Source organism: Osmerus mordax, chromosome 25 (genome assembly GCF_038355195.1).
Source record: "Osmerus mordax isolate fOsmMor3 chromosome 25, fOsmMor3.pri, whole genome shotgun sequence".
Lineage (NCBI taxonomy): Eukaryota > Metazoa > Chordata > Actinopteri > Osmeriformes > Osmeridae > Osmerus > Osmerus mordax.
Window position 1 is genome coordinate 5,136,723 of NC_090074.1, and position 27,922 is coordinate 5,164,644.

The window sequence follows — 27,922 nt, forward strand, 5'->3', positions numbered from 1 at the left end:
ATCAAACATTTAGTGGGTAGATTTCAAAGATGCTTTTTATTTCAAAGTCATAAAACGACCCCAAATGTTCACATTTCTGTATTTATAACATCTAAGTGATTGTCAGTACACTCCATGACCTATTTGTTTTTCCTGTTCCATATGTACACATATTTAAACATCCTCAGGGTGTACCAAACACTTTAGACAAGCCTCTTTAATGTAACAGATAACAGAATGGTGAACACAACAAAATAAGCATTTAAATATGCCAGGGGTAATGTAAACAGAGAACAAAGAACTAGTAAAATAAACAAATAAATAGCTAATTAGTAGCCTACAGTAAAACACAAATTGCACACGTCATCTCTATTCATTGTATCAATGTCTCGTCGTCGGTTACTGTTCCAGTCTTAGAGGCTTTTGGATTTGTCCTGGTTGTTCATGTACTTCTGGTAAACCACTCCGAGCGTGGTGAAGAAGTTCCCCATAAACAGTGCCAGGTAGGAGCAACCACACATAACAACCTGGGTGTCAAAACACACACACACACACACACACAAAGCGTAGGTAAAGGTTATGCATCGACACCATAATGGGTTGAATACTGTAAGTCGAAATGATGAAACTGATAATAGAACAGCCGTGGCTTTTCGAATGTTTTCACTGACCTGCCACTCTTTACATTCTGGGAGCTGAGCCATTCGGAAGAGTGTGACTCCATTATAGAGCTGCCAGAACTACAACACACAGAGCATGGCTGTCACACACAGGCTCAACAGGCACATGCAGCACAGCGTCCAGTATTAACCCTGACACTATTGCCAAAGTCAAAAGACAAACAACAGTTGTCATGTACCCACTCACAAAAAAATTATAGATAAAAACAATTACATTAAATAAAACAAAACAGCTCAGCAGACTGAAAGTAAGACCAAGGAAATAATGACTCTGTGACCTTTCAAGTGTCATGTGGTGTAGCTGTGTGAGCTTGAGAGTGGATACAAAAGGTCTTAGGTGTGCACTACAGGGGGAACGTGACACTCACATGACCGAAGAACAGGAAGGGAAGGAGGAAGGTCAGGCCTCGCCACATCCAAGACTGGAAACCCTCTAATGTAGAGCTAAGATTATATTAGTAACGAGCCAATGAAAACATTGCACAGAAATGTACTGCATTTGTAATGTGGTCCTTTTCTCGCTCACCAACTGTCAAGTCCATGTTGTGTCGTTCTCCTAGAGCTCGAAGTCTGTACAGACAGCCACTCTGGTAATAGTATTGGAGGAACTGCACAAATCCTACTTTGAATGACACAAAACAAAATCATGCTAAATCACAAGTGCCTAATGTCAATATAGCCATAATCAATGGGTAATATCAAGATTGACTCCTTTTGAACACAAATATTAAGTATCTGGTCACAAAATGATTCACACAGTCATTATATTTCTCACTTTGCATCTTTTCTCTTACTTTGGTACAAGCAGTAGGTGAGGAACTGACTTCTAAACATCTGGTACAGTTTCCCTTCAGGCCTGGAGAGAGACAGTGGACAGTTAGTCGGGACTGGGGGCCATCCTACCAGAACCATTACCGATGTAGAAGGCTGGGACTGTATACTCACCACGTCAGCATGACCCCAGAGAGAAAAGTAGATACATAGTGATGAAACACCCACCAGCCCTTGATTCTGAAGTACAAAATAAACGAGTTGACAGGGCAACCTACACATGTAAAATGTAAGACCACATAGAGTAGAATACAAAAACATCAATTTCCATGCATCAATGACTGCATTCATAATGCTAATGTTATTGTATGAATGCAGGAATGCAGGTATACGCTGCACATGGTAGCACAGAGTCACACAAAACTCTGTCCAATGTGAGGACAAGGAGACTTGTGTGTTGACACACAAGGACTACCACACTCGGAAAACAAAGCAGCCTCTACACAAGACTTGTGTCACGAGATGGCCACAGAAGCTCTCTGTCTTGCTGGACCACGTGTAGAAAGTAAATAGTACATTGCAGGGGAAGCATTGTAAAAGTTAGAAGTGTTGCTTCAATAAAAATGAGTACAGAATAGTTTATAACACACATCTTAAGAGTTTATTTGCATGCTTATTTCTATTAGGGCTGACAACCTTGGTAATATTATAGAATTTTGCTATCGAATTAAATATGACCATACTATTTTCCCATTGAATAACTGTAACATGAATAATGTTTGATATATGTAAGGTGTGTAATTGGTCAGTCAGCTTGAGATAGCGAGTGGAGGAGGTCATCCCACAACCACAAGGTCTTACTTTTGTTTTCATCACAAACCGACATTTTAAAAGTTATAAAGTTATTATGCCAGACTAATAAAGGAAGCTCTCCGAAAACAGACTAAAGAGGCTGTGTGGTAAAAGTCACAAAGTTCGATTAAGTTTGCAGCAACGGCGAGAAGAGCCTTGAAAGGGAGTCATTTTTGTGTGTGTTGACTGACGTTGCAGCACCTTATCAGAAGGCTGGTCAGTTGCAGCATCTACAGCTCATTTGACAAACTAGAGCAATGTCTGCCTGCCAGTTCTCGCTAGGTTGTCAGATACTGACCTGGAGCCATTACTGATGAGGATGCTTTCCCTGATGGTTAGAGTACAGTAATACCATACCAACAGGAAGTTGAAGAGCGCATCTAGGGCTCTGGAAAAAAAAAAGGTTAATTGATGGAGAGAGTAATATCAACTGACTTACATTTAGTCATTTAGCAAACGCTATTATCCTGAGCGACTTACAGTAAGTACAGGGACATTCCCCCGAGGCAAGTAGGGTGAAGTGCCTTGCCCAAGACACAATGTCATTTTGCACGGCCGGGAATCGAACCAGCAACCTTCTGATTACTAGCCCGATTCCCTAACCGCTCAGCCACCTGACTCCATGACTCCTGACTTACCTGTAGCTGACCACAAAGCGACATGTGAAGGAGAAGACGAAGAGGATTACTGTCAGGATCAATTTAAATTTCTCATATTCATCTTTGTAGGCAAATCTGGTAGAGAGAAAAGAGAGAAAGGGTATTTTTTTTTGTATACACACAGGAAAAGATTGATTGTTACACTATTTGGCTAAAATAAATAAATAAATACATTCACCAACTTGGATTGTTTGTTGAGTAGCGTTACATTCACATTTCCTAAAACCAGACTGAGGTATAGTCTGAACAGGAAACGAAAGTAGTTAGTCATTTCAAATTTGATCCACTTATAAGGATGTTGAAAGGCAATACTGACAGTATCGCATTTCCAAAGTACAATGTAATCTTAAACTGCCATGCAAAACATGGTTAAGGTTCTTATCTATTTTACCCATTCTTCTTTGGCAGGAAAGACTCCATCTCAAAGAAAACATTTGGCCTATCCCTGATAGATTCCTGGATCCCATCTATCACATTCATTTCTTCTGGAGTCAGTTTCTCCTTGCATCTTGACGTAAACATTGAGGAAAATAGATCATTACATAGAAAGACAACACTTGATAAAGTTATGTTACCTCAGCAAAAGTTTGATCACGGTTAGAACTACATGCAAGACACTTTCCCCCCAAGAGTGGAGCTGAAGAATTGATTTTAACATGCTAGTCAAATCATAAATGTAATGGCTTAATACCCACTCTTCTAGTGACACAGTCAGCTCCTTTAATTTCTTCCTTTGCCGTGTAATAGCAGTTGAGCAGCTTTGTTGTAGTTTTGACACCTCCTCCAGCTTCTGTTTATACAAACGGTGAGTCTCCTTATGGGTCAAATCAAAAAGGAAAAGGTGAAAAGCTTCCCTGCTGACACACAGAGCATTCAATACAATCGATGTCCGTTTGAATGATCAGAAATGCTTTTAGACCAGACATGTTTACTCTTTAAGGGATATTGCACCACAAAACCAATAATTGCCTATTGCTTTCACACTAGGGAACTGGTACTAATTTCAAGTAGCAATACTTGGAAGCATGTCCTTTATAGTCTCGCAATCCATTTTGAGAAATTGTACAGACTTGTATGGTCTTGCTTCAGAATGGTGAAGCTATTCTCAACACGTGTCTATTCTGGCATGTTGGCCTACACTATACACGATGAGGAAAGCTTATAAAGATTTCAAGTTTATTGCCGTATTTAGACGTGTGTCTAAATAAATGTTAGCTTCACTTAATGGCTTTCAGATAATCCAATTAAGCTGTTAAAACTGCTTGCATACACAGTCCTCAATTCCAGAGTGTAAAACAATGTACATTAAAAAACATAGTTTGGTGCACACTAACTGTAGCACTAGCAACAGATTTGTTAGCCTTGTCTGGCAAATGATTGACAGCAAGTTGAACCAACTGCTTCTGTCTTTTCATAACTTCTAGTAAACAAGGTTGAAGTATCAAAGCACACAACCCCTTACCTGGACATGTTGATAGTCCTTTTCAAGATCGTTCCACTCCTGAACACATTCAGATATACCCGATGGACTAAATAACATTTTGCTATTGACGTTTAAGACAGGCCACTTTTTACACCTCAGCCACTTCTGCGACGTAGTCTGCTTCTAGTTTAACTATTTCAGCCAATGAGGTAACGTAATAACGATCTTGTTTTCCCCGCCCTCCCCAAGCTGTGGTCGGAACCAATGAGCACATTCGAACAATAGAACAGCTGTTTGGGGGGCGGTGCCTGCATTTTTAGAGCTACAACGTATTCAGCTACTGTTCACATGGATCAATTATATTGAGTAAAAGTATCAACGTAAAATGTAAACATTTTATGAGGTAAGATCCACGGCTTTTAGTGCATGTTTATTCCATATGCGCAAAAAGTGTGTGTATTTTATGAGAAGTACACAGATTAAAGCCTACTCAGTGTATTATAAATATCAGATTTTCTATTATGAACTATTATTTTCTATCTTTGAAACAGTTGTTTTAATATATTTTGAGTATACACAGGACTTGCAAATATTTGTGTTTTTTAATTACCACTTGACCAATAATCTGTATTGCAGGGTTTTTTCGTCAGAAGTCATTGATACATTGTGTATATCACTAAACAGGGAAACTTTGGCAATTCCTTAAAAGTGAGGCTCAGCCACGTCTGTTATTCTTCGTCCCAGTGTCTTTAACTCCCAATCAGAGAGCTGCTCCACAAACCCCCGGTTTGGCCTCATGTTGGTTCTACATCGAAGAACATGCTGCCAGGCCTCCTGCAATGAGTAGAGGGATATCAATATAATTACAGAGCATTGCAGAATACAGACCATCGAAAGTCAAACTACACCTGATATTGCCAGGCATCATTTCACATGCCACATTCCAAATGATACAGTTAAGTACGTAAACAGAACTTGCCTTTAAAGTGTACTTTAAGTGGTGCATTAGGAAGGCCATAACCACGGTACTACAGCGGCTAATGCCATGACTCGAAAATATCAAGACAGCATACCCTGTGTTGATACGGGTCCCTAATGAAAGTAGTATAAGAAAGATGGTACATTAATTAATCACGAGGAGGCAAAAAATACACCTTATCAGAGAAGGTTTTACACAGTTGTACTATGTGCCTAAAGTTAGTCGAATATCCACCACATCAATTAAATAAAATGTATTATAATAATATTTAATTTCTTGTTTCGAGGTGCTAAACCACAGTCACAACTAATGGATCCCTTGCAGTTCCCCAAGATGATAAGCTCGACCTGAACGATGGATGCCTACCAATGAAAACACATATCCGCTCAAAACTTGAGTACAAATTATCCTCGACTGAATCGCTCACACAGATGTGAAGGACGGTATGGTTTCCTTTTTCAAACCTGAAAAAACAATTTAACTACTGTTAATTAAAGACGTTAACTAGAATTATCCAATAATCCACATGACGGTGATGTTTGTACATGTCCATGTACAGATGTGTTCATGTACACATTTTCGCTCACAAAAGACTGTTGTCCTCCGAAACATTGACCAGGGCGTTTATTTTCAGGTCTTTGAGGATGTGAGGGTTTATGGCCTGCTTGAAATCTCCCATATAGAGTTGGCCTTGCAAGATCTCCACTGGATAAGGCTTCAGGCTCTCCAACTCCTACAAAATTACAAATTTGACACATTTCAAACATACAGTAGTGTGCAAAAAAATCTGAAGCTGTGGACAGAGTAAAGAAGAACAAAATGAATCAAAATTAGAATCGGAATTATGTCAACTGCTGCACGGAACTGCTCATAAGTCTGCGATAGTTAGCTGATGCCGTTTTGCATTCTAAGGCAACCACACACCGAACTGATTAAAAGAATAAAGAATCATTTATACAATGAAGGCTCTCCAGGGGCTGTGAAAGCAGTGCAGAGGATCATTGGAGTAAACAGCAACCAGCCATCTGCCCCCTATACCGCATGCTGCCTCAGCAAAGGCCTCTGACTGCTGTGTGGTTAAATCCTTGCAGGCTTTGCCAACTGTTTATTCCACACCTTGTTCACATAATTGCACACAGATTCAATTGTGTGGGGCTCTGAGGTGGCCAGTTCGATTTTCTGGTGACTTAACACTTTTGCAAGTAACGTTTAGAGGAATTATTACCTTAACAGTATAAAGGATCTTCTGTGTTCTGAAGAAAGGATAATAGGCTGAGAAGCGTTGAAAACCTCCCTTCAGGATTTGGACAGGATATTGGCTTGCTTTTGTCAAGGCCTCTGCACATGCAATAGCTTCACCTGAAATCTCAGACAAATATAATATCAGTGGTTGATGTCACTCCACCTAATGCTTAATGTAGGCCCTATATGCCCATTGGATTTGTCCTATAAAAACAAGTGATATGTCAATTAGGACAAGTTGAAAATAATATGTGTTCTCCTTTACAATATAAAATGAAAATTAATTTGAATCATTAAAACTAACGATTTGTCATTGTAGCTTTAATCATTGGAACTCTAAACTGTCATCAGAATGGACTTCTCACCTGGAATGGAACCTGGCAAAGAACTGGTATTGCTGTCATAGACCACAATATACCGCATGCTCTCCACTTCCACTCCTTCAGGCATAACAAATGTACCATTTGTATCCTGTAGAGTAAATGTCAAGTATTTAAATTATTAATCAGCGTCGATACAAACAACGTGATGACCACATGTAGGTCTACACTTTTGTCAATAAATGATCGTTGATTGGACAAAGTGCGATGTGATATCGGTAGCTACCCAGTGTGCATTTCGTGCAGCAATGATGTGGCTTGCATTGTATTGTCCTTTAGCACGGGCATCTAGAGGGAACATGTAGATTTGTCATTGTGAGATGTCCATCTCTTGAACAAGGACTCTTCTTGATCAACCTTACTTAACTTATGCAATGATATAGGCTACTGAACGATCCTACCTATCCCTGATTCTTACCGATCAAACAGAGGTAGTTGAACTCGGCAAGTCTTGAGAGGCGGTTGTATTGGTTGAGAAGGTTGTATAGGTCAGAAGGCTCACAAAAAATAGTCCCAGCCATTGTGGGAATCTACAAAACAGATGTGTGGAGTTGCTGTATGTTCTCACTTTAGATGGCCCATCTGTTTAGGCACACTTCCTCGTTATTTAGAAAGCATTCTCAAGGAAAGAAGACTTTCGGCAGAAAATGCTAGTTTGTTATTAGGCTAGCAAGTTACGTTTGTGGAAAGGCACGTGTTTGTATAGGTTTTGTTGCTTGGCAACAATGTAACATCTGTGATTGGTTATTTTAGTTCCTCCCCCTATTCCTGGTAGCCTATCAAATGGTGTACTTTTCCAGTCGTTCGTTAAACTCTGTCCGGTTGGTGGACAAATATTCAGTACTAAATTTGAAATCCATTTGCTAAATTGCAAGCAGCAGCTAGCAAATTACAATTTCATTCGCTGATTATCACGATTTATGGCTGGATCATGGGTATGTCACCGTGGGATATATATAGATATATATTTTGCATACGCAGAGGTGGAGAGCCTAACTATCTGAATGTGCGAAAATATACTACTGCTAGCTAGGTACTAGCTAACTTTGGCTAACAGTAGTAGGCTAACTACTGTACTAGTAGACTAGAGGTAACCTAGGGAGGACAAATCTGTTAAATCGAATTCCTGAAATGCGGGTTTAACGGTTATTCCTGGGGGGATTTTGGAATTGCATAACATATGAACTATAATGCAATGAAATAACCTTTTTTATAATCATCGTGTTTTTGAACGTTTTTAATTGTACCAAACACTAAACTATCCTACTTCCGTTAGCGTGTCTTGTACTGCCCAGTGTCTTACTGCAGTGATCAAAGTTATCAATTACAGTAAGACAAACGGCTTTTTGACAGTGTGGGAAATCTGCGTGGCGTTCATGGATGCTATTCAAATGTCAAAGAATGTAGTTGATCCATTAGTCTCAGAAGAATGTCAACTCAGCAGTGAGTGTGACTTTAGTTTTTTTTAATGGCTTTTCAAAAAAACAAGGCAAAAAATAACAACCCCAGCAGACTGGAGGATATTATGCTTTTAAGCAGGACCATTCTTTCTTATAGGCGTCTGTTAATAACTGTTAAAGTAGCCTGGTAGCCTGTTATTCACTTTTTAGTTTTGGTCTCTCATTTTCTGCGAGGTGTTTATTTAACCTTCCGTTGTAGCTCTGTCTTTAATGCCTGTCCTACAGTTAGCAAGCCAGTTAAAGTACATGTCACCTTGATTGTTGTCCATGTTGTGTACTACAGGGACCAAGCAAAGCCTTCATACGACGGAGGAAAAAGAGGAACAGCAGTAGACGATGGGCGTTATTGACTAAACGAACACAGACCATTCCAGAACCAAACACAGAAATACAGTGAGTCACTAAGCACATCATGAGTTTGTTGTGGTTTTCTAGGTGTACAATACTACATCAAGAAGAAACTACAGACTAACCCATTTTGGATCATTGTGGTTCGTTTTGTTTTTCTTCAGACATGACAAGTGTGAATCGATTAGGAAAACCAGCCCAGACCAGATTGAAGACGCCCATTTAAAGACCGCACAAAAATGGGTTCCTTTACTGGATGTGCGGTGGCTGCTGCGTGCGGTTTGCAGTGCATATCAAGTCTCCAAGAACCAACTGTGTCGGGTATGTTCTCACTGTAACGCTAAAGTCCTGACCCTGGTGCTTGATTTATAATCTGCCTGTGTCAGTTTAAAGACAAGGTCCCTTGAAAAGAAGTACACATTACAGTGATGTTATTACACAAATGGGGATGTGTTGAATTAACCTTTTTCTTTTATTTATGTATTTTACTTTGAGTGCAGGTGTTTACTGGATTTGTGAATGCCATATTCTTTTGGAGAAGTTACACTCAACAAATAAAGACTCTTCAAAATCAAATGGCGGAATTGCAGAAGGAGATGGGAGCCTTGCATTCTACTCTCCAGGTTGGAATTGTTATATTTCCATGCACACTAGGAATTATACACAGGTCCACTTAATGTTGACCTTACACAAAGCACACGAGAAATATTAATACCGTGTTTGTCTTCACGAATCCCTTTTGTCAAAAGGAGAAAGGTGCTGCCCAGACTGTTTGTCAGTGCCACGGCTCTTTGGTTGGTGGTCCACTTCCTTTAGAGCTCCCACCCCATCCTCCTCCTTCATCATCTCTGATGTTGGCCTATGGATCCAGTGTGGATCCAATTCTCACACCGCCCGCTCCACCACCACCTCCTCCTCCCCCACCACCACCACCGCCTCCTCCTCCGTCCATCACTGTCCTGCAACCCTTCGTTGCTAAAAGGACACTGTCCTCCAATAGTCTACAGGTAGTTCCCTAAACTTCTACCAAAAATATGTTATTATAATACGTGGCCAAGCGTTCTCACAGATCATGCTGGTTGATTGCTGACTGCTACGGATCATTTGTAGTTATCGTACCTGTAATCTGAATATAGTACAACTTTATTTGTTTTACTTTGTTTTTTAACTCCCAGATCGCTAAGGAAAAGCAGGACGCACTTGTTGCTGTGACTGTCAGGGACTTGCAGGCTGTCAAACTGAAAAAAGTCGTCCCACGCAACAGCCGAAAAGTTAAAGTAAGCATTATTTTACAATTCCTTTGTCATCCATTGTCATGCCCTTCCTAGTTTATGAGGTCATCTCAAATGTATGCAATGTCTAGCCAATACTTGTTTGTTTTAACCCTTGTGGCCCGGAGGTAAATTTGAAAGAGCTTGTATGGGATTGCTCTGATGGTAACTCATTTGATATTGTGCCTATACTGAGTCATGTTTTCTACAAAAGTCTCCAGAGAAGATGCGAACCCCTCTGGTCACTTTAGCAGACCTGCAAACAGTGCGTCTGAAACGCTCTCACGGTGACCTGTTCCCAAAAGTCCGTTTCAGCATCAGCAGGTACTACACCCTTACATGCTACTCTTGTTCATTAATATACTCTCAGATTGTTCTACATTGTACATACTGTTTTGTTGTTTAACGATAGTTTCGTCAGTGGTTCTCAATCATGGTCCTTATGCCCCCCTAGCCTGCATGGATGTTTAGATGTTTTCCTGCTCCAACACACCTGATTCAAATGAATGGGTTGTTATCAGGCTTCTGTTGAGCTGGATAATGACCCATATATTTGAGTCAACATGCGGGGCAGGGGGGCCCGAGGACCAGGATTGAGAACCACTGAGTTAAGTAATGATCGTATAACGGAAAACGTATGTTGTATACGTATCTCAAGATATCAGGGAGTCAGGTGGCTGAGCGGTTAGAGAATTGGGCTAGTAATCAGAAGGTCGCTGGTTCGATTCCCGGCCGTGTCAAATGACGTTGTGTCCTTGGGCAAGGCACTTCACCCTACTTGCCTCAGGGGAATGTCCCTGTACTTACTGTAAGTCGCTCTGGATAAGAGTGTCTGCTAAATGACTAAATGTAATATTGCTTGAATTTTGATTCCTTAATTTTCACTGTAGAACACCAAATCGAAGCCCTATGAATTTGCGCCCACCATTGAAGAGAGTTTATATCAACAGGTCAGTAATAAGCTTGGTCATAAATTATTGTACGCTCCACAGTAGGCTTTTCCCCTTTATAGTACACTTTACAAACCGTAACATTGATTAAAATGTTTTCTTCATTTAAATCTTTTTTTTTTTTCTCTCTCTCTAGGAGTCCCGGTGGAACTCCACTGCTCAATAAGGAAAACATGGAAACAGGGACAGGCCTCACACCCATCATGACCCAGGCTCTGAGGCGCAAGTTCAAGGTTCGTCACTCATTCTAACGTGAACCACATTTGTATAGAACACATGTGGGCCCATGTGTTCTATATGTATGTTGTGAAGTAACACGTTTGTTTGATTTATTTTTGCCTTTCAGAGTGCTTTGCCAAGAGGACCCTCTCCAACGTCTACAAATACAAATGAAAGCTTTGATGACGATTGAATAGAGGTTTTCTCAAGACGTGGCTGGCAATTTGGATAAGGTGGGAAGGATGTGTATGAATGGTTAAAAGCAACTGTGTCCTTGAAAGAGGAAAGGGTGTTTCTTGAGAATTGTCTCTTTGACACTTGCACAATGCATTTGCACAATTTCCTTATGCTTGCTTGCTTATACACTGCAGAATTGTGCAATATGGTGAGGATGAAATATGAGTACTGAATAGTGGCTTGCATCTTTGCAAAATGTTTTAGCCAAGCAGAGTTTCGATGATGACTGCTTTCTTAATACATTTGTGAAATAATCCAATTTTGCAATTAAATATCTGGTTTAAAGGGCTGACAGAAAACCATTCACATTTTGTGGTAAAACTTTTTTGTTGAGTTAACTAAACTCACAACTGAGTGAATTACAGAGTTCACTCTTTCATTTATTAAGTGTTAAGTATATTTTGTGAGGTAATCACTATAAATGTTATGTAAGGGAACGTGTTAAAATCAGCTTGTGAGACATTTTATATGATTGTTATGTGCGTCTTTTATCTGTCCTGTACCCTGAAAAGCTTATTGCAGTATTTCTCATGTTACTGTAACCAAAGAAAACTGTTTACATCTACATGTATTTTCCTTTTTAACGTCTCATAACTACTATTGTGCCTTTTTTACAACATAATAAAATGTCTGTTACAATGTTTCCTTGTACGTCTAAATGAAATTAAATGTTTCTATATCATCATCGTGCATTCTTGTCATGTTTTTCTGTATAAATAATTTATATAAATATATGTTGCTTTTTCTGAATATGTCTAAACAGTGGAACACAGAATGGCTATGATAACTGCACGGTAAATTACATCTGACGTTCCCGGAAGTGTTGGATGTGCGCAGCTGTTAATTGTCCGTGTTGCTTGCTATTACATTTACTGTAGGCATGAACATGGCTGCTCCCCTGAGTGTCGCTTCGCTCTTACAATCGGAGGTTATTGAAGATGCTCTGTACAAAGATGAAGGGCTATGTGTCCTGGGTGTATTTGGTAAAAGCGCAATGCAACCCGGGTCACCAAAAGAATCCCTTATTAACACGCTGGCGGACAAGCACATCTTCCCTCTCTTTGGTGGGATCGACGAGACGGAAATCCAGAGCGGTGGAAGTCTTATACAGGCATACTACAGCCAGGAAAATCGCGTATTGTATTTAATAATGACATCAGTGTGTGACAACCAACAGCTTCTGCGAGCTTGTGAGTCACTTAGTGCAGGAATTGGACACTCTGAAGCGCACGAGTTCTGGAAAGGAGCAGATAAACAGCACTGTCTGCATCTGCTCTATCTGTTCTCTCTTTGCCATGTTCTTCTTCTTGTCCACCCTACGTGTTCGTTCGATGTTTCTTATGACAGATTGTTCCGTGCTCTAGATGCGTTTCGTCAAAAAGCTTTACCATTACTGCGCGCTGCCATAAAGGACTCTCCCATATCTAAAGAATGGAAGTTGAACTGCCGCCCATGTCCCCCACGTCTGCTCTTTGTATTTCAAATGAACGGAGCTATGAGAGTTAGTGGTTCTGGTGGAAACGGCATGGATGCAGGTGGAAACCCAGACAAGCCGAAAAAGCACTCCCCACGTAGACGTCTTCAACACGCTCTGGAGGACCAAATCTACCGCATTTTCCGAAAAAGTCGAGTTCTCACAAACCAAAGCAGCAACTGCTTGTTCACTGTACCTGCAAATCAGGCGTTTGTTTATGTGATACCAGGAGCAGAAGAGGACCCAGTGGGTGCTTTGCTGAGTCAATTGCGTTCCAACTGTGCCCTGCGTGAAAATGACACCAACACCTCTGTATCTGGGCCAAGACGCTATCAACAGATGCGTCATTCAGCAAGACAACCCTCTTTCACTGTGGAAAGCAGCAGTATATCACCGGGTGGTCAGTTAGTAGACTGCACTTTAAAAGAGTTCCTATGGCAACATGTAGAACTTGTACTTACCAAGAAAGGCTTTGATGACAGTGTCGGTCGCAACCCACAGCCTTCGCACTTTGAACTGCCAACCTACTCCAAATGGGCACAAGTAGCTTCTAGACTGTACCAGGTCATGATTGACAACACGGAAGAAGAAACCGCAGAGCTCGCAATCAAAGTGCAGGCTCAGCTGAAAGTGCTGGAGGGGTTCCTCGATGCAGACGCCAAGTTTTCAGAGAACAGGTGTCAAAAAGCATTGCCATTGGCCCACAGTGCTTACCAGTCCAACCTTCCCCACAATTACACCACAACAGTCCACAAAAACCAGCTTGCTCTAGCCCTGAGGGTCTACAGCCAGCATGCGCGAGGGGTCGCTTTCCAGCGCTACGCCTTGCAGCTGCACGAAGACTGCTACAAGTTCTGGAGCAACGGGCACCAGTTGTGCGAGGAGCGCAGCCTCACGGACCAACACTGTGTCCACAAGTTTCATCTGCTTCCACAGCCAGGTAAAGGCTCTAATACTTCTCCCAAGAAAAAGAAAAAAAACCTCAGTTCTGATTGAAGTGCAGTTATGGGGGAGCAAACTAATGCAGACATTCCAGCATTGTGATTTGGTGACTAGGGATTACGGAAGTTTCATTGACAGTTTGTATCTCTTATTATTATTATTCTTGAATCTTATGACAGTTTTTTTTTTTTACAGGTGAGAAGCCTGAGATGGACTGCAACCCTCCCGTACTCCACCACAACAGCAGGGGGCGATCTACCAGCTCCTGCAACTGCGGCCGGAAGCAAGCGCCTCGCGAGGACCCCTTCGACATCCAGGCTGCCAACTATGACTTCTTTCAGGTTAGTATTCATGCCTCAAGGAACTCAGCAGACATGGTGACATACTGTGAGACCTGGGAAAGTTGTGTAACAGTGTGTCCCCCTCAGATGCTAGAGGAGAAATGCTGTGGAAAGCTAGAGCGGATCGAGTTCCCCGTCTTCCAACCAAGCACCCTCGACCCGGCCCCGGCATGTGACGATGCGCCCATGCCCTCTGAGGGTTCTGGCCCGGCGTCAGGGCCCTCGGATGGGGAAGGGCTGAAGGAGAGGGAGCCCCCTGCTGCCGCCACTACCACCACTACCACCACCACCACCACCACCCACTCCCATACCCCAGGAGAAAGCACCAGCCTCAGCCTGGCCCTCAGCTTGGGCCAGTCCACAGATAGCCTTGGGCCGTATGGGGATGGAGAGGGCAGCGAGGCCCAGGGCCCACAGAAGAGGCCCAGTCTGGTGGACCGCCAGCCCTCCACAGTAGAGTACCTACCAGGCATGCTCCACTTAGGCTGCCCCAAGGGCTTGCTTCCCAAGTTCTCCAGCTGGTCCCTGGTCAAACTAGGCCCAGCGAAAGCCTACAACTGCCACACCGGTCTCGAACAACCCGGCTTCCTGCCCGGCTCGTCCTTCCTGCTGCCTTGGGACGTGGTGATTCGTTCTCGGTCCGAGGAGGACGCGGGATTGGCCGAGCCCCTGGACGGTAGCTCCTCCTCCTGGCCCGCCCCCAACAAGTCCCTGTCTGGGAAACGGGGAAGCGCCGGTGGACTGGGGCGGGGAAGACGACGAGACGACATGGCCCGAGCCTTTGTGGGCTTCGAGTACGAGGACAGCAGAGGGCGCCGTTTCTTCAGCTCCGGGCCGGACAAGATCGTGAAGGTGCTGGGACCGGGAGGAGCCAAGGAACCAGCGACGAGGACATTGAATACTGACATGCCGCTCTATATACCCTCTCCTGCCCAGGGCCGGGGGCTGAAACCTCACTACGCCCAGCTGGCACGACTCTTTGTCGTGGTGCCAGACGCTCCTCTGGAGATCACTCTCAACCCACAGGTGAGCGGGGGACGGCGACCGAAAACACACTGAATGGAGCAGTGGTTCTCAACCCTGGTCCTCAAGTATCCCCTGTCCTGCATGTTTGAGATGTTTCCCTGCTCCAACACACCTGATTCAAATGAATGGGTCGTTATCTAGTTATGCAGAAGCCTGCTAACGACCCATTCATTTGAATCAGGTCTGTTGGAGCAGGGAAACATCTCAAACATGCAGGACAGGGGGTACTTGAGGAGCACCAAGCATTCGCTTAAGGAAAAATGTGCATGTCAAATCTGGTCTTCAGGCGTTTTGATCTCGCATGACAAACCTCATCGTTAAGTGACTGCTGAGTAATCAAACAAACTGCTGAGTAATACGTCGTCAACTTGGGTGTTTCATCCATTTGAGCGCCGGCATCCTAATTCCCCTTTGTGGTTCCTTCTTCTCTCTTCTAGGTGCAACCAGGCCCTCCTCCCTGCCCGGTGTTCCACCCTGAGCACACTGAACTTGTGCTCCCCCCTGATGGCTTGTGGGTCTTACGGTTCCCCTACTCGTATGTCACGGAGCGCGGCCCCTGCTACCCCCCGAAAGAGAACCAGCCCCTCACCAACTACAAGGTGCTGCGGGGGATCCTGCGCGCTAACACGGCTAGCGTCCCACAACAGTAACTCGGCTAAGCTGAGTCTTTTTGTCTCCTGTTTGGTTCTCGCTCTGTGCTCTGTGATGTCTGCTGTAGTTGCTTGGTAACCTCCAGCAACAGATGAAGTAGGTCTTCGTAGTAAATCCCATTCCCTTGGGATTCCTTATCCCAAATGTACTACTTTATTTAGAGGTAACTTTTTTTTGTTCATCCTATTTTGTAACTTCATGACGTGCCATGGGCAGAGTAAATTATGTCTTGCTGTTTACGGATTCTGTACAAAAAGTGAAATAAATACATTATTGTCAATAAATCCTTCCAAATCAGCCTTATTCCTGGGCGGCTGAAGTGCAAAGTACTTGTCTACACTGGTGGGCTACACTAGCATAACCTGAACCAAACCTAATTTTGTAAACTAAAAGACTGAAGGCCATCTGTCCAGGAGAAAATCCAAACTGGTTTTCCATAATTGGGTCAGAACCGTGTCTTTCCTATTTACAGCAGTTTAATGTTACAAACTGGGATACTGCTATATCCACTAGGTGACACTGTTGGTCAAGATCTTTGTCACTATTGGTCAATCACTAGGAAACTCCATGCCAGTGGGTTCACTTGGCAACTCTGGGGAGTTAAGTTTATCAGGACACAGAGGAACATAAAAACACACAATGTCTGTAAAATTGTGATATCGTTTTCATTTCCATTTAAAAGTGAATTAATATGCATGAGCAGCAATGCCACTATTATTGCAAAACATAATGCTAATTTGAGTTTTTTCACATTATGCTTACTAAGTCGTTTTCTATACCAGAATAGTGTGGCAGTGTTGATGTTTTGGTTTCCAACACAACTGCAGAACAGTAGCTTACAGTATTTATATACTGCGTGCATGATTGGTTAGAGTTTGCCATCTCTGGCCAATGGGTAGGATGTTGCTATGCCGTAATGTTACATTGACTGGTTGCAATGGCTGTCACTCACCTCCAGACTAGGTTATTTTCTATGCGCAATAACATCAACTCAAGCGGTGCGCTGTAACCTACAGTATCCGATGAACATCCTATGCTGGTGTCCGTGCATTGAACGCAACGCGAAGCGACAAAAGTCTAGACAGAAATGAAACGAGACTGTAACATATAAAGTTGCAAACCCGAAACAACAAAAGACAACGAGGGTTTTTCTGTCAAAAGGTAAATATAATACCTTAATTGTTGTTTACTTGTAGGCTACTGCTCCGAAAAGATGTCTAAGCATCGAAAGTTATTATGTCGGATCTTGAAAGAGTACAGCAAAATGACAAAAAAAAATAATAATATGTATTCTAATGACAGTTGTCTAACCTCATGCTTCGTGGAGTGTGACTTGCGGTTGTGATGCGAGAAGGAACGATCTTGTTCACAGTGGCATTGGATGCACGGGGTTAAATTACACACCGTCCGTTCCATAAAGTTGGCAGTGGCGTATTCTGCACCACAGCTGCACTGCACATCCATAACAGAACAGTGGACGACTGCGGTGCATGCGCTCCGTAACATGGGAAGTTGCAGAGGAAGTGCAACCGCGTGATGACATTGTTTTGGTCTGGAGTTATGGTTTTTTTGTGGCCATGTGCATGTTTGTCATCTGTTTGCCAAAACATTTAGAGAAACCATTGGCACCGAAGCGATACATAAACGCGATTGGCATTGTTCTGTGATCATTTCACAGCGACGTCGTGGTCTGTTCCACAGCATAAACAATGAATGTGTCAGTTCATCCACTGACGTGTGCATACATAATTTATAAATTCTATTTTAAGGGAGGCAATATAAAACGATATCATGACGGGTGACAGCTGGCAAGCTGATTAGCGCTTGACTAATTAATGTCTTCGTTATTTTCATTTTTTTATGACGGTCCATCGACTCAGGATGTCGAGTTGCTTAGGCTGTTAGAACATTAAATATTTTTATTGTCACAATTCTGATGAGCTTACCCAGTTTAAAGAGCCACAAATGGATGCACACTACGACTTAGCCAGTAACCTTTTTTGGTACTTCACTGCTTCAAATATGAATCAACGGCCCTTAGAGCTGTTGCTTTTAAGGATAAACCCCATAGATTGTTGCGTAGAAATGTGAACCAAGTTGGCGGGTGGCGCTGGAGAGAGACAGTCCTGCGTGGGAGTGCTTAGACCCTCGGGCACTCTGGGTAGGTGGATTTGAGTCAGTCTGCTACTCTGTATGCATATAATGTCTGTTACAGCTACAGTACATGAGCACCTCACTGTCATTGACTTAGAAGGTTATTGAGATCCTGAGTGCTGGCCTGTGTTGTGTTTTATAAGGCACATCGATGTTGACTCTGAATATGGCTTTGAATTCATCCACAGAAAAGGTGACGACAGACACCCCACCCTTGTTCAACCATATAAAACTTTTCACTGAGGGGGTTATGAAACCGCTTTGCCAAGACATGTTTAACACATTTCCACTTGGTCAAACCTGTTTACTGCCTTTCATTGACGCCATCTGACTCATTGAAATTAAGTTGCGTTCTCCTCACACAATTAGAAACATGTGCACATGAAGTATCATGATACTTCAAGTTCTGTTTTCACTGCACGTGTCTGCAAGCGGCGCCATCAAAGATGATTTTTTTTATGGCAATAGAAGGGAAGTTGGCGCAGAACACACATCTGAAAAAAGCTTCCCAGTGTTTTTGTGTGAGTCATTATCTCTGTTAGTCTGTGTGAGTCACTATGCCAGCATGTCTACATCTGTCTGCATATCAATCACACAACCCCTATCATCTCTCGCCTCTAGCCAGGCTCAGTGTACTGGTTGGCCCCCATTGGCTAGTGAGATGTTAGCCTAGCATGCTAGCCTACCGTAGCAGCCCTATGCTAGTGGAAGCCATCTGTGCAGCCTGGTGACGCGACAGCCCCTGGCCTACATACTGACGCCTGCCCAGTCTGCCTCTGTAGACGTGCTGTAGGGACTGTCACTGACGGTAGAGCAGCAGACACAGTCTGACCTGCTTCTCTCTCTCTCTCTGTTGCTTTCCTTCATTTAGGATGTTCTGTCTCTCTCTCTCTCTCTCTCTTCTTGTCCTCTTGGAGATATTTCTCATTGGGTCTTTCTCTCTCGCAGTCTTTCTGGTTGTTTATGCTTGTCCTGGTCTCCTTGTTACCCTCCTATCCTCCGTCATCCTCTTAGGTCTGTTTACTGTCTCTATTTTTGACTTCCAAGTACCAGGGCCTGGGTTAGGTCAATAAAGAGGCATCAGTACAGTTGGGACTGTTTCTATCCGTGACTTTTGAAATGGGAGTCAGGTGGCTGAGCGGTTAGGGAAGCGGGCTTGTAATCAGAAGGTTGCCAGTTCGATTCCCGGCCGTGCCAGATGACGTTGTGTCCTTGGGCAAGGCACTTCACCCTACTTGCCTCGGGGGAATGTCCCTGTACTTACTGTAAGTCGCTCTGGATAAGAGCGTCTGCTAAATGTAAATGTAAATGGTTTCTTTTGCAGCTAATTGCAATGTGATTCGTTATAAACTCAAATCCAATCTTTTTTGATCCAAGCTCTCAACATCTTTTTATGGGCTTCCGTCACATTGACTCACCGCTCTATAAAAGACAGCGTCATGATATGTCTCCATGGATTCGTAGTTTGATAGACGAAGCTTGAGATGTAGTAGGGCCACTGTTGCTCCGAGACTTGGTCGATATTGTCCTTACACCCCGGTTGGGCATTGTGTCTGTTATCTTGTTGAGTTGAGGGTTGTTTTGATGTAATTCTTCCCCTTGGTTAAGATAAGATGTGATAACGCTAAATTTGGGAGTTTGTTTGTACTTATCAGTGATGCTGGACCATTTCTGGTGTTATCTAAGCTTGGCTGCTGTGTGAATAGTAGGCCACGTGTCTCCTAGTGAGTTGGTTTTGCCCTCAGGGAAGCCTTTTTTGGATGGAGTCTGTCATTCAAATGAGAGGCTAGAGCTTGCAAATGATGTCTGCCCAATGGGTGTCACATGCACACACCCCCCCCACACACACACACACACACACACACATACACACACACACGCTGTATGAGGTGTTGCAGCTGTTGCCCATAGACAAAGCTTACAATGAATGGCTTCTGCAGCCCATGCCAAGCTCTTTGTCAGCACACGGGGTGTCATTTTTGCAGTTTCAACGCCCGACTTGTATTGGTTAAGTAATAAGTGATTGATTCATGGATCTGAATTGCAGACGACAAAAGCTAGGATGTGTCCTGTCCTTACGCTACGCGGGTTTTTACCATGTGACTGATTGCGTCAAGATTGGAAGTGTTTGTTTTAACAGACTGGGCTAATTCAGTGTCTCGAGTCATTAGGGGACGCTATTGTTTGTTCAAGCTGACAGTGTATGTGTGTGTGTGTGTATGTACCATGATAAAAGGCTAACGAGTCACACAGAAACACACACAGAAACACACACACACATACGGACAAGTGGACCAAAAATAAAGGTGTCCCCTTAATAGCATCGCAGTTGTCACTCTGACCGGCCAGGGGCGCGACCCCTTGCCCTTATCACTCAGGAGAGGTCTCGCCTCAGCGTTTCCATTATACTCCCAGGGGGTGCCCCCCCCCCTCCGTATTGTGCCAGTCCGTGCCACTGCGACCGAGTCAGCGCGTTTCACGGCAGGCGTGCGTGGCATGGAGCTGCTTACCTCGTGTGAACTGCTGAAAGGGGACAGTGGGGTGGGGAGCATTCTGGCAGCCTACTGTTACTACACCATCACCACCAGGGCCCCTAAAGAGAAGGCCTGGTCTATATTGTCCTTTTGAATGTTTTATTGATGGATGCCTATCTGTGATTATTGGATGAAAATGTAACTTTTCCTTATGTTTCTACTATGTACACTGTATGTGTGTGTGTGTGTGGAATGAGACAAAGGTATAGTCTGTCTGCTACCAGACAAAATAAATAAATAACGTACAACCGAAATGTAGCTAATGTAAAGCCTCCGTTGCGGAAAATTCTGGAACAAAGAGAGCCAACTGTTGAATACAGAAAGGCGGAGTCAACAGTCCCTCAGCCAATGGACGGAGACCTAGCCACCAGGAATGGTTTAGAAATATGAACATGTTAACGATGGATATATTTGTTGGGAGGTTGAGACTTGTATATGAATGAGACGATTGGAATTGCATGTGTGATAGAAATCTGCCAAGTCGTGGGGGATGTTACCTTGAGATGTTTCGTTGACTCTGGTGGTGAGGCTGTGAAAAACGTCTCGATCTGTTTTTCCATCTCCTCTGAGCAACTGGCTTTGCTGCTTAACCCGTTTCAGTGCTGATGTCACAACCCTCTTAGAAGTCTGGCACTAATCACGTCCTTTCCTGTTTGCCTGTGTGTGTGTGTGTGTGTGTGCGTGTGTGTAGACAAACACATTGCTAATCTCTTCGCCATACATTTGATTAGCTCAGCGAATCTAACCCCTTCATTTGATTAGGGGATGTGGCTTACCTTGAGCAAGTCATTTTGGGTGCAATCATAGTGTGCACTGCAGCCAGGGATACAATGGTTAATTTTGTCTTGAGGATCTTCCATCCATCTACTTTATGTGTCTTCTTTTACCAGAAGGTGTTCGAAGTGTTCTGTTTTCCGTATCATTTTAAGGAAGAAACCTAGCTATGAATCAGAAGGTTGCCGGTTCGCTTCCCGGCCGTGCGAAATGACGTTGTATCCTTGGGCAAGGCACTTCACCCTACTTGCCTCGGGGGGAATGTCCCTGTGCTTACTGTAAGTCGCTCTGGATAAGAGCGTCTGCTAAATGACTAAATGCGAAAAGTAAATGTGTGTCTGTCACCATGGCATTGTTTGTTCCTCAGCCCTCGACTGCACTGTCCTTAATGCTAGTCTGCTCAGCTTCCTTTCAATTAGCAACTCTTACACAACCAACACAACCCACCCGCATACGTCTTTACCATCCTGTATTTGAACAGCTGAATATCTAGAGTGGTGGCGTCGCCTGCCCACTCATCTGCCACGCAGACTGCTTCTGTGTGTGTGTGTGTGTGTGTGTGCGCGTGTGTGTCATCACAGACGTAGTCTGTAGTGCGTTTCCTCTGGAGCCTGGTTGGCCTTGATCCAGACGAGCAGAGACAAGGTCATCCCCTCGTGGCCTCCATGCTCATCTCCACCATTGACTGTGGGCCGCAGTCAGAACTGTGACGTAAAACAGTTCCATGTTGGATATGCTATCTATTGTTTCTTACTTGCTTGCTGTTTATGTTGGGGAAGATGAAGTCTGTTACCCATTCAGAACTCTGACAGATCCATAGAAACCTAAAGACCTCATAAAGCGACACGAGTCCCATACATATTGGATATTGGAGCTTTTTGGAATAATCCAAACCATGATCAGTCTCTATTAGTAAGTTGATAAGCTACACGCCTACTATGCCGAGAAGATCAGCAGAATGGATTGTTAATGGTTCCATGCTGTGTGTGTACGTGTGTGTGTGTCCCAGGTGTGTGCCTCCCGCCCCGCGCCCCACCACGGCCCTCACCTGTGTGTTGCGGTGCTTCCCCTGCGAGCCGACCTGGGCCGGCAGCCCCTTCCTGCACCGCCCCCCGACCCCGCCCAGCCACAGCAACACCGTCGCCCCGGCAAACCCCGCCTCCGGCCCTTCAACGGTGGTCATGACGCGCTCCAAGACCTTCCAGGCCTACCTGCCCAACTGCCACCGCACCTACAGCTGCATCCACTGCCGGGCCCACCTGGCCAACCACGACGAGCTCATCTCCAAGGTAACCTTTGGGCCTCACTTTGGGGAAGTAGGACCGGTTGGCATGCGTTTTCAAAAGTTCCTGTTTATCACGTTGAAAGTAGCTCTGCTCCGATGGAGCGCCCGGCCCCAGTCTCCAGTACTTCCTGGCTGCCTGATAACATCAGTTGGCCATTGTTTATGGACAAGTTGACTGGAGTTCACTTTGTACCGCCGCTTGTATGCCTATTGTATGTTATATGTAATGGGGAGGGCACAGGAAATTGAGAACAGACACACGGACCTGCACATGTGGAGCACGTGTTTGCTGAGAGAGAAAGCCCAGAGCCCATCAAGGTGTGAGTAAAAAACCACAGACCCAACATTGACAGAAAAACAAGAGCTATTTCAAAGAAGAAGGAAATAGACCCGTGGTGAGAATACTACCCCTAGAGGAGACTCAAAGAGGGCCAAACATACATAAGACTGAAATGAATGGCGACGTAACAGTATGTCTTATATGATGCTTCTAATAAGCATGTTTTCAAGCGAACCTTAGGCTCGGTGTGGAGATACCCATCAGACACAAACCTCCAGTTTACTCTTCCACACATCTTAACTTTGTCACCACGCACGTATGGTGTGTGCACAACAACAATGGCATATGAAAGATTCCACCAGGAATACATCTTCTTCTTCCTCTTAATCAATATTCTATGTGTTTTCCCCCGTGGTCCATTTCTGCCCTGCTGGTGTTAGGAGCTCCACTGGGTCCCATTCAAATCTACTTCCTGTATCTGGGCCCTGGGCCTGGCCTGATTGGCTAGAGCTCGGTGCCTGGGAAGGAGGCAGTCGATTCCCTGAAGCCCAGAGCCACAGCCATCTGCTTCTACCCAGCAGAGCCTGCGCAGACATCCCCCCCACACAAGCCGAATAGAAAAAAAGAAGGGAATCGAGCCGAATAGAACGGAACGCTCCAAAGAGATGACTCGTAAAATGTACCCGCCGAAGAGGCTGTAGAGAGAACGGCTGAATGTTCAGCTGGACGTTTACCCGGCAGGTCATCTCTATAGCTGGAATTTTTCTCTCTCTCGTCTGCAGGGGGAGACCGCTGATTCTTTGGGGCGGAATTGACCGGGGCTTGGTTTTAAGTTGAAGTCCACACCTTGGATGATTTGAAGGGTTTACACGTGTGTGTTAGGGAACACCCCCACCCCGTGCGACAAGGTTTGTCCCCCCAAAAATAACTGAGAGAGAGATCCCTTCCAATCAGACTGGCGGACGAGAAGGAGGGGGAAAGACACCTCTGGGAAAACATTTACAAGACCTCTAGGTCGAGATGGGTTACACAATAGAAGAACTCTGTTTGGTTTTGATTGTGATTGCGACATGCATATGAACGTTATAAGTCCACCATATGGACTTGATGTGACAGTTGCCCAGTGCAGGTGCTGCTTTGTGTTGCCTCACACCCATGAATGAGTCCCTATTGCACACTAACTCACCCCGCTACCCATACTGCCCTTCGTGGGGGGCAAGAATTTCTCTCCCATTGGTGGGTTTTCCTCTCCGGCCATATGGAAAAGCAAAGCTAGGGCTCCACCAATCAAAAGCCAGAGTTGCTTGATTTTTACCATATGATGTTTTCTCTGGATTTTATAGTGTTAATACAGGATTAAGTGATATAGAATTGTCCCAGACACTGTCACTGCCCTTGTAAAAATAGTTTTTTTTCCTTTTGTTTTCAGTCTTTCCAAGGAAGTCAAGGCAGAGCTTACCTCTTCAACTCTGTGTAAGTATCCTGACATTGAAACTGGATTTTTCGGCCTCCTGGCCCACTTTCTCCTAACATCCTCCCCCCTCTCCTCTCCCTTGCTCAGTGTGAACGTGGGATGCGGCCCAGCAGAGGAGAGAGTGCTGCTGACAGGACTACATGCTGTGGCTGACATCTACTGTGAGAACTGTAAAACCACGCTAGGTTGGAAATACGTAAGTGGCCCCCCAACACAACAACTTTTAGGGCCTCTTGAGGGTATTTTGTCTGAAATACTGTACGATAGACATAGTGGATGCTGGTTTTTGCTTGGACATGGGTCTGTTTAAGGTTACAGCAACAGTTTTGACAGCTTGAGAAGGACAAATGTCCTGACTGACCTGACCCATAGACATAAGGACCGCATGCATTGACTTGACAAATGACTGTTCTAAATTCCTGTCATCCTTGGCCCGATTTCTAGGCTAACTATGTAGGCTAAGCCACATCGTGGCTGTTGGTGGCTACAATTAAATGCTGTGTGTGTGTATATTTGTGTGTGTATATTTATGTGTGTGTGTGTATATTTGTGTGTGTGTGTGTGTGGAGGTCAGTGTAAGAGACACGTTGAACACGCTGCCCTGTAGTGTTTCATAGCACTACCAGCTGGGAGAGTTTATTTATACTCTCAGCCAGGCCTGATGCATTGCTCACATGGTCGCACAGCCAAAGGTGTTTCTGACCCAGTCTTACAGACACCCACACTAACACACACACACACGCACGCACGCTCACATCAACTTAAATGCACACTGATCCACATATGCGCACAAATTCCAAATTGATGCATGGGAGTACCCAAACAAGCCCTTTGTCTTTGACATGGACATGCAAATACTGGATAAATACCGGATTAGGAACATCAACAATAACAAAGGGAGTGGAAGATTATGTTTGATCCCAGATTGAATTGCTTTGAGTACTCAGTTTTCTCCAGATTCTCCAGTGATGCCCATCCGATGTTTGCTACTTGTTTCTGACCCTCTCTCCTCTCTCTCTCAATTCTTCTCTTTCATTCTAATTCTCTCTCATTCTTTCTTAATCTTTCTCTCTCTCTCTTTTACTTTATCTCTGCAGGAGCATGCATTTGAGAGCAGTCAGAAGTATAAGGAAGGGAAGTTCATCATCGAGCTGGCTCACATGATCAAGGACAATGGCTGGGACTGAGTGGGCGGGGCCCAGGCAACTGAGGCGTGGCTTAACAAAAGAGGGGTGTGGCTTGATATTAGGCTCACGTACAAAGTTTACTGCTAGCACATCCCCACGAACCTTAACCATCCCATACATGCACACATACACAAGTCTGTATGAGTGTCCCTGGCGCACGTGTGTGTTTGTGTGTGTGTGTGTGTGTGTGTGTGCGTGATTGCGTGGGCGGGAGCTTGGGAGAGTTTACGAGAGAGGTATCGTTTTTGGGGGGGGGATGAAAGGACTAACCTTCAGACTATTGCACATTCAGACACTCATACCCTTTCCCTCACAGAGAGGCATGCGTATCCATGTAGCATGTTGATGCCGGGCACAGCCCAAAAGGTCAGAGGTCACCCTATGTGTTTCTATGTGATAAATGAGATGAAGAAGGATCGTCTTGTGGCCATTGACCATAGCACTGGACAGGAAACAGGCTGGACCTCAGTTCCAAGATGCCCATCCGTTTTAGAACTCTCTATTTGTTCCTCTGCCCTCTTCCCAGTTGAGTTTGGTTCGTACACCGGATTTCATGACAGTCTTGTTATACAATCAAGACTAACCAGTGAAAAGCACCAGACTTCATTGGAGATCAAGTCATTCAAAACTCTCACCCGAATCAGCACCTTATAGTTGAGTTTGTTACATTTTACCAATTGTTAAATGAGATTAGAAGTGCTTGACTGTCCACCAGGAAAGAAACAAAGAAAATATATTTGCTGTTCTTAGATATTCTTTTCTATTTATTCAAGCTTGTGTTTTAAGTTAATTCATGTATTTATTAATTTATTTTCGGTCTAGTTTTGGTACACCATTGAACCCCCCCCCCCCCCTCACCACACTCAATGTGAAAAGGTAGCAGCTTTGATGGGTTTTCCCTCACCACTTCAAATGGTAGCAATCTTTCAAATGAGATGTCACGTTTTGTGGTCATTTTGCCTTTCGTAACGTGTTGTTACCCTTTCTTAATGTCTTACAGTATTGTTGATGTGTCTAAGGAGCAGTGTGGTGAACAAAAGGTTTACATTTCATCTGAATAAAAGGGTAACAAGCTAGCATGTTTCCCTCAGAAAGCAACTCAGTCAAGCAGAAATGGGTTTAAAGACAAAAGAAGTTTGTTCAATTTTTTCCCTCTCTTGTGGTTAAGGTTAGGATGTGGGGATGGCATATTGATCCAATGTTTGTTCTTTTTGAAGCTTGTTGCGAAAGCTCATGGCTGACATTGTGAACATTCTATTTAAAAGAGGCTTTTTGACCGTCTTTTTTTTAGAGTGAATAAAGGAATAGTTTACCAATATATTTCAATAAAAAAAAATACTTAGATGGAATTTCTAGGTCCAAGCATATGATTGAACAATGTATCCAGTTTGGAGAATTCAGACATTAGGACATCACTGGTAGTGGGCTGTGACTAAATTAATATTTTTGAACAATCACAATCAATTTGCTTGTGAGCTTGTAATTTACCCATGTCTGCCTCCACCACAGTTATGTTATTTTTTGTTGCTTAGACTGAAGTGTGACACCAACACCGAGGTCTAAAACCAATTGAAAGCCACATAATGTGACAAACGGTAGAAGTACCCAACAAACATCCCAGCAGAAAAACCAAAGACTCTCTCATAGTCAGCAATAAGTTGACCAATCAATATTCCTGCCGAGATAACTTAAGTCACTGAATGAAGGATTGTGATCGACCGAGAGCTGCTGCTAGGTTGGCTGTCCTCTGATAAATAACGCTTAGTTTTGGACAATTACAATGTTAAATACCTGTATATTCACTAGAAACATACACATTATATTATGATACTGTATTACACAATGTAAATAGCCATATTAAATGTTTTATTTATTCATTTATTCAGTTGATAATTACTTTAGTGTATGCTCTGCTATCTGTCTATGGCCCCTTGCGGGACAGTTAGATTTCCTACTTTTTTACTATTCAAATGGTTCAATTTTAATGTCTTTTGTAAAGGAAGGAAGGATGATGGCAAAATATGGGGACTCAATAAAGATTCTCATTTGATTGATCTGACAAGTAATTCTGTGTTTTTTTTTATCAGTTAATGTTTTATCAGTTAATGTTATGTCTTTACAACACAAATGTAACCAATAATATAGATGTCTTAGACAGAAACAACAACTATGTAGAATAATCCTGACATTCAACACATTAATAACGTTTTTCTTTTGTTTTTTTTACGTAATAATGTGGTTTATTTGAGGGATCATCATGAAGAGAGTCATTTATACCCACCTCTGTTTCACTGTAAAAAAAAATGTACATTAAAATCGATGTCTGTTTGAATGTTTGAACATGGGATGT

At 43.5% G+C, this 27,922-nt stretch overlaps 5 protein-coding genes across 6 annotated transcripts; 3 read left to right on the forward strand and 2 right to left on the reverse strand.

Annotated features, from left to right (window-relative positions):
* Positions 1–17: 17 nt before the first annotated feature.
* On the reverse strand, positions 18–4,538 carry tmem120aa (transmembrane protein 120Aa). 2 transcript variants are annotated; one of them, XM_067229135.1, is made up of 12 exons: positions 4,404–4,538; positions 3,637–3,755; positions 3,333–3,449; positions 3,124–3,183; positions 2,921–3,016; positions 2,581–2,670; positions 1,605–1,670; positions 1,454–1,515; positions 1,186–1,278; positions 1,028–1,092; positions 651–719; positions 18–506 (listed from the first exon to the last, which is right to left on the reverse strand). In XM_067229135.1, the coding sequence occupies exons 1-12, from the start codon at positions 4,479–4,481 to the stop codon at positions 393–395; spliced, it is 1,029 nt and encodes a 342-aa protein (XP_067085236.1). In that variant the 5' UTR covers positions 4,482–4,538; the 3' UTR covers positions 18–392. The 2 variants fall into 2 exon arrangements, with proteins under 2 accessions (XP_067085236.1, XP_067085235.1); XM_067229134.1 differs by having other exon boundaries at positions 1,186–1,281.
* Positions 4,539–4,811: 273 nt separating this feature from the next.
* On the reverse strand, positions 4,812–7,495 carry styxl1 (serine/threonine/tyrosine interacting-like 1). Its single transcript, XM_067228942.1, has 8 exons — positions 7,384–7,495; positions 7,192–7,253; positions 6,951–7,056; positions 6,569–6,702; positions 5,931–6,076; positions 5,710–5,807; positions 5,344–5,456; positions 4,812–5,198 (listed from the first exon to the last, which is right to left on the reverse strand). Exons 1-8 carry the CDS (start codon positions 7,484–7,486, stop codon positions 5,067–5,069), a joined length of 894 nt encoding a protein of 297 aa, XP_067085043.1. The 5' UTR covers positions 7,487–7,495; the 3' UTR covers positions 4,812–5,066.
* Positions 7,496–7,863: 368 nt separating this feature from the next.
* Positions 7,864–12,050, forward strand: prr11 (proline rich 11). The gene is made up of 10 exons (XM_067228944.1): positions 7,864–7,900; positions 8,709–8,818; positions 8,938–9,094; positions 9,274–9,396; positions 9,523–9,780; positions 9,949–10,050; positions 10,259–10,368; positions 10,935–10,994; positions 11,131–11,227; positions 11,341–12,050. Exons 1-10 carry the CDS (start codon positions 7,886–7,888, stop codon positions 11,404–11,406), a joined length of 1,098 nt encoding a protein of 365 aa, XP_067085045.1. The 5' UTR covers positions 7,864–7,885; the 3' UTR covers positions 11,407–12,050.
* A 280-nt stretch (positions 12,051–12,330) lies between these two features.
* On the forward strand, positions 12,331–16,151 carry smg8 (SMG8 nonsense mediated mRNA decay factor). Its single transcript, XM_067229082.1, has 4 exons — positions 12,331–13,864; positions 14,062–14,207; positions 14,295–15,233; positions 15,671–16,151. The coding sequence occupies exons 1-4, from the start codon at positions 12,331–12,333 to the stop codon at positions 15,881–15,883; spliced, it is 2,832 nt and encodes a 943-aa protein (XP_067085183.1). The 3' UTR covers positions 15,884–16,151.
* Positions 16,152–16,893: 742 nt separating this feature from the next.
* On the forward strand, positions 16,894–27,634 carry ypel2a (yippee-like 2a). The gene is made up of 5 exons (XM_067228943.1): positions 16,894–17,045; positions 22,356–22,635; positions 24,341–24,384; positions 24,473–24,581; positions 25,483–27,634. The coding sequence occupies exons 2-5, from the start codon at positions 22,528–22,530 to the stop codon at positions 25,570–25,572; spliced, it is 351 nt and encodes a 116-aa protein (XP_067085044.1). The 5' UTR covers positions 16,894–17,045; positions 22,356–22,527; the 3' UTR covers positions 25,573–27,634.
* The last annotated feature ends 288 nt before the right edge of the window (positions 27,635–27,922 follow it).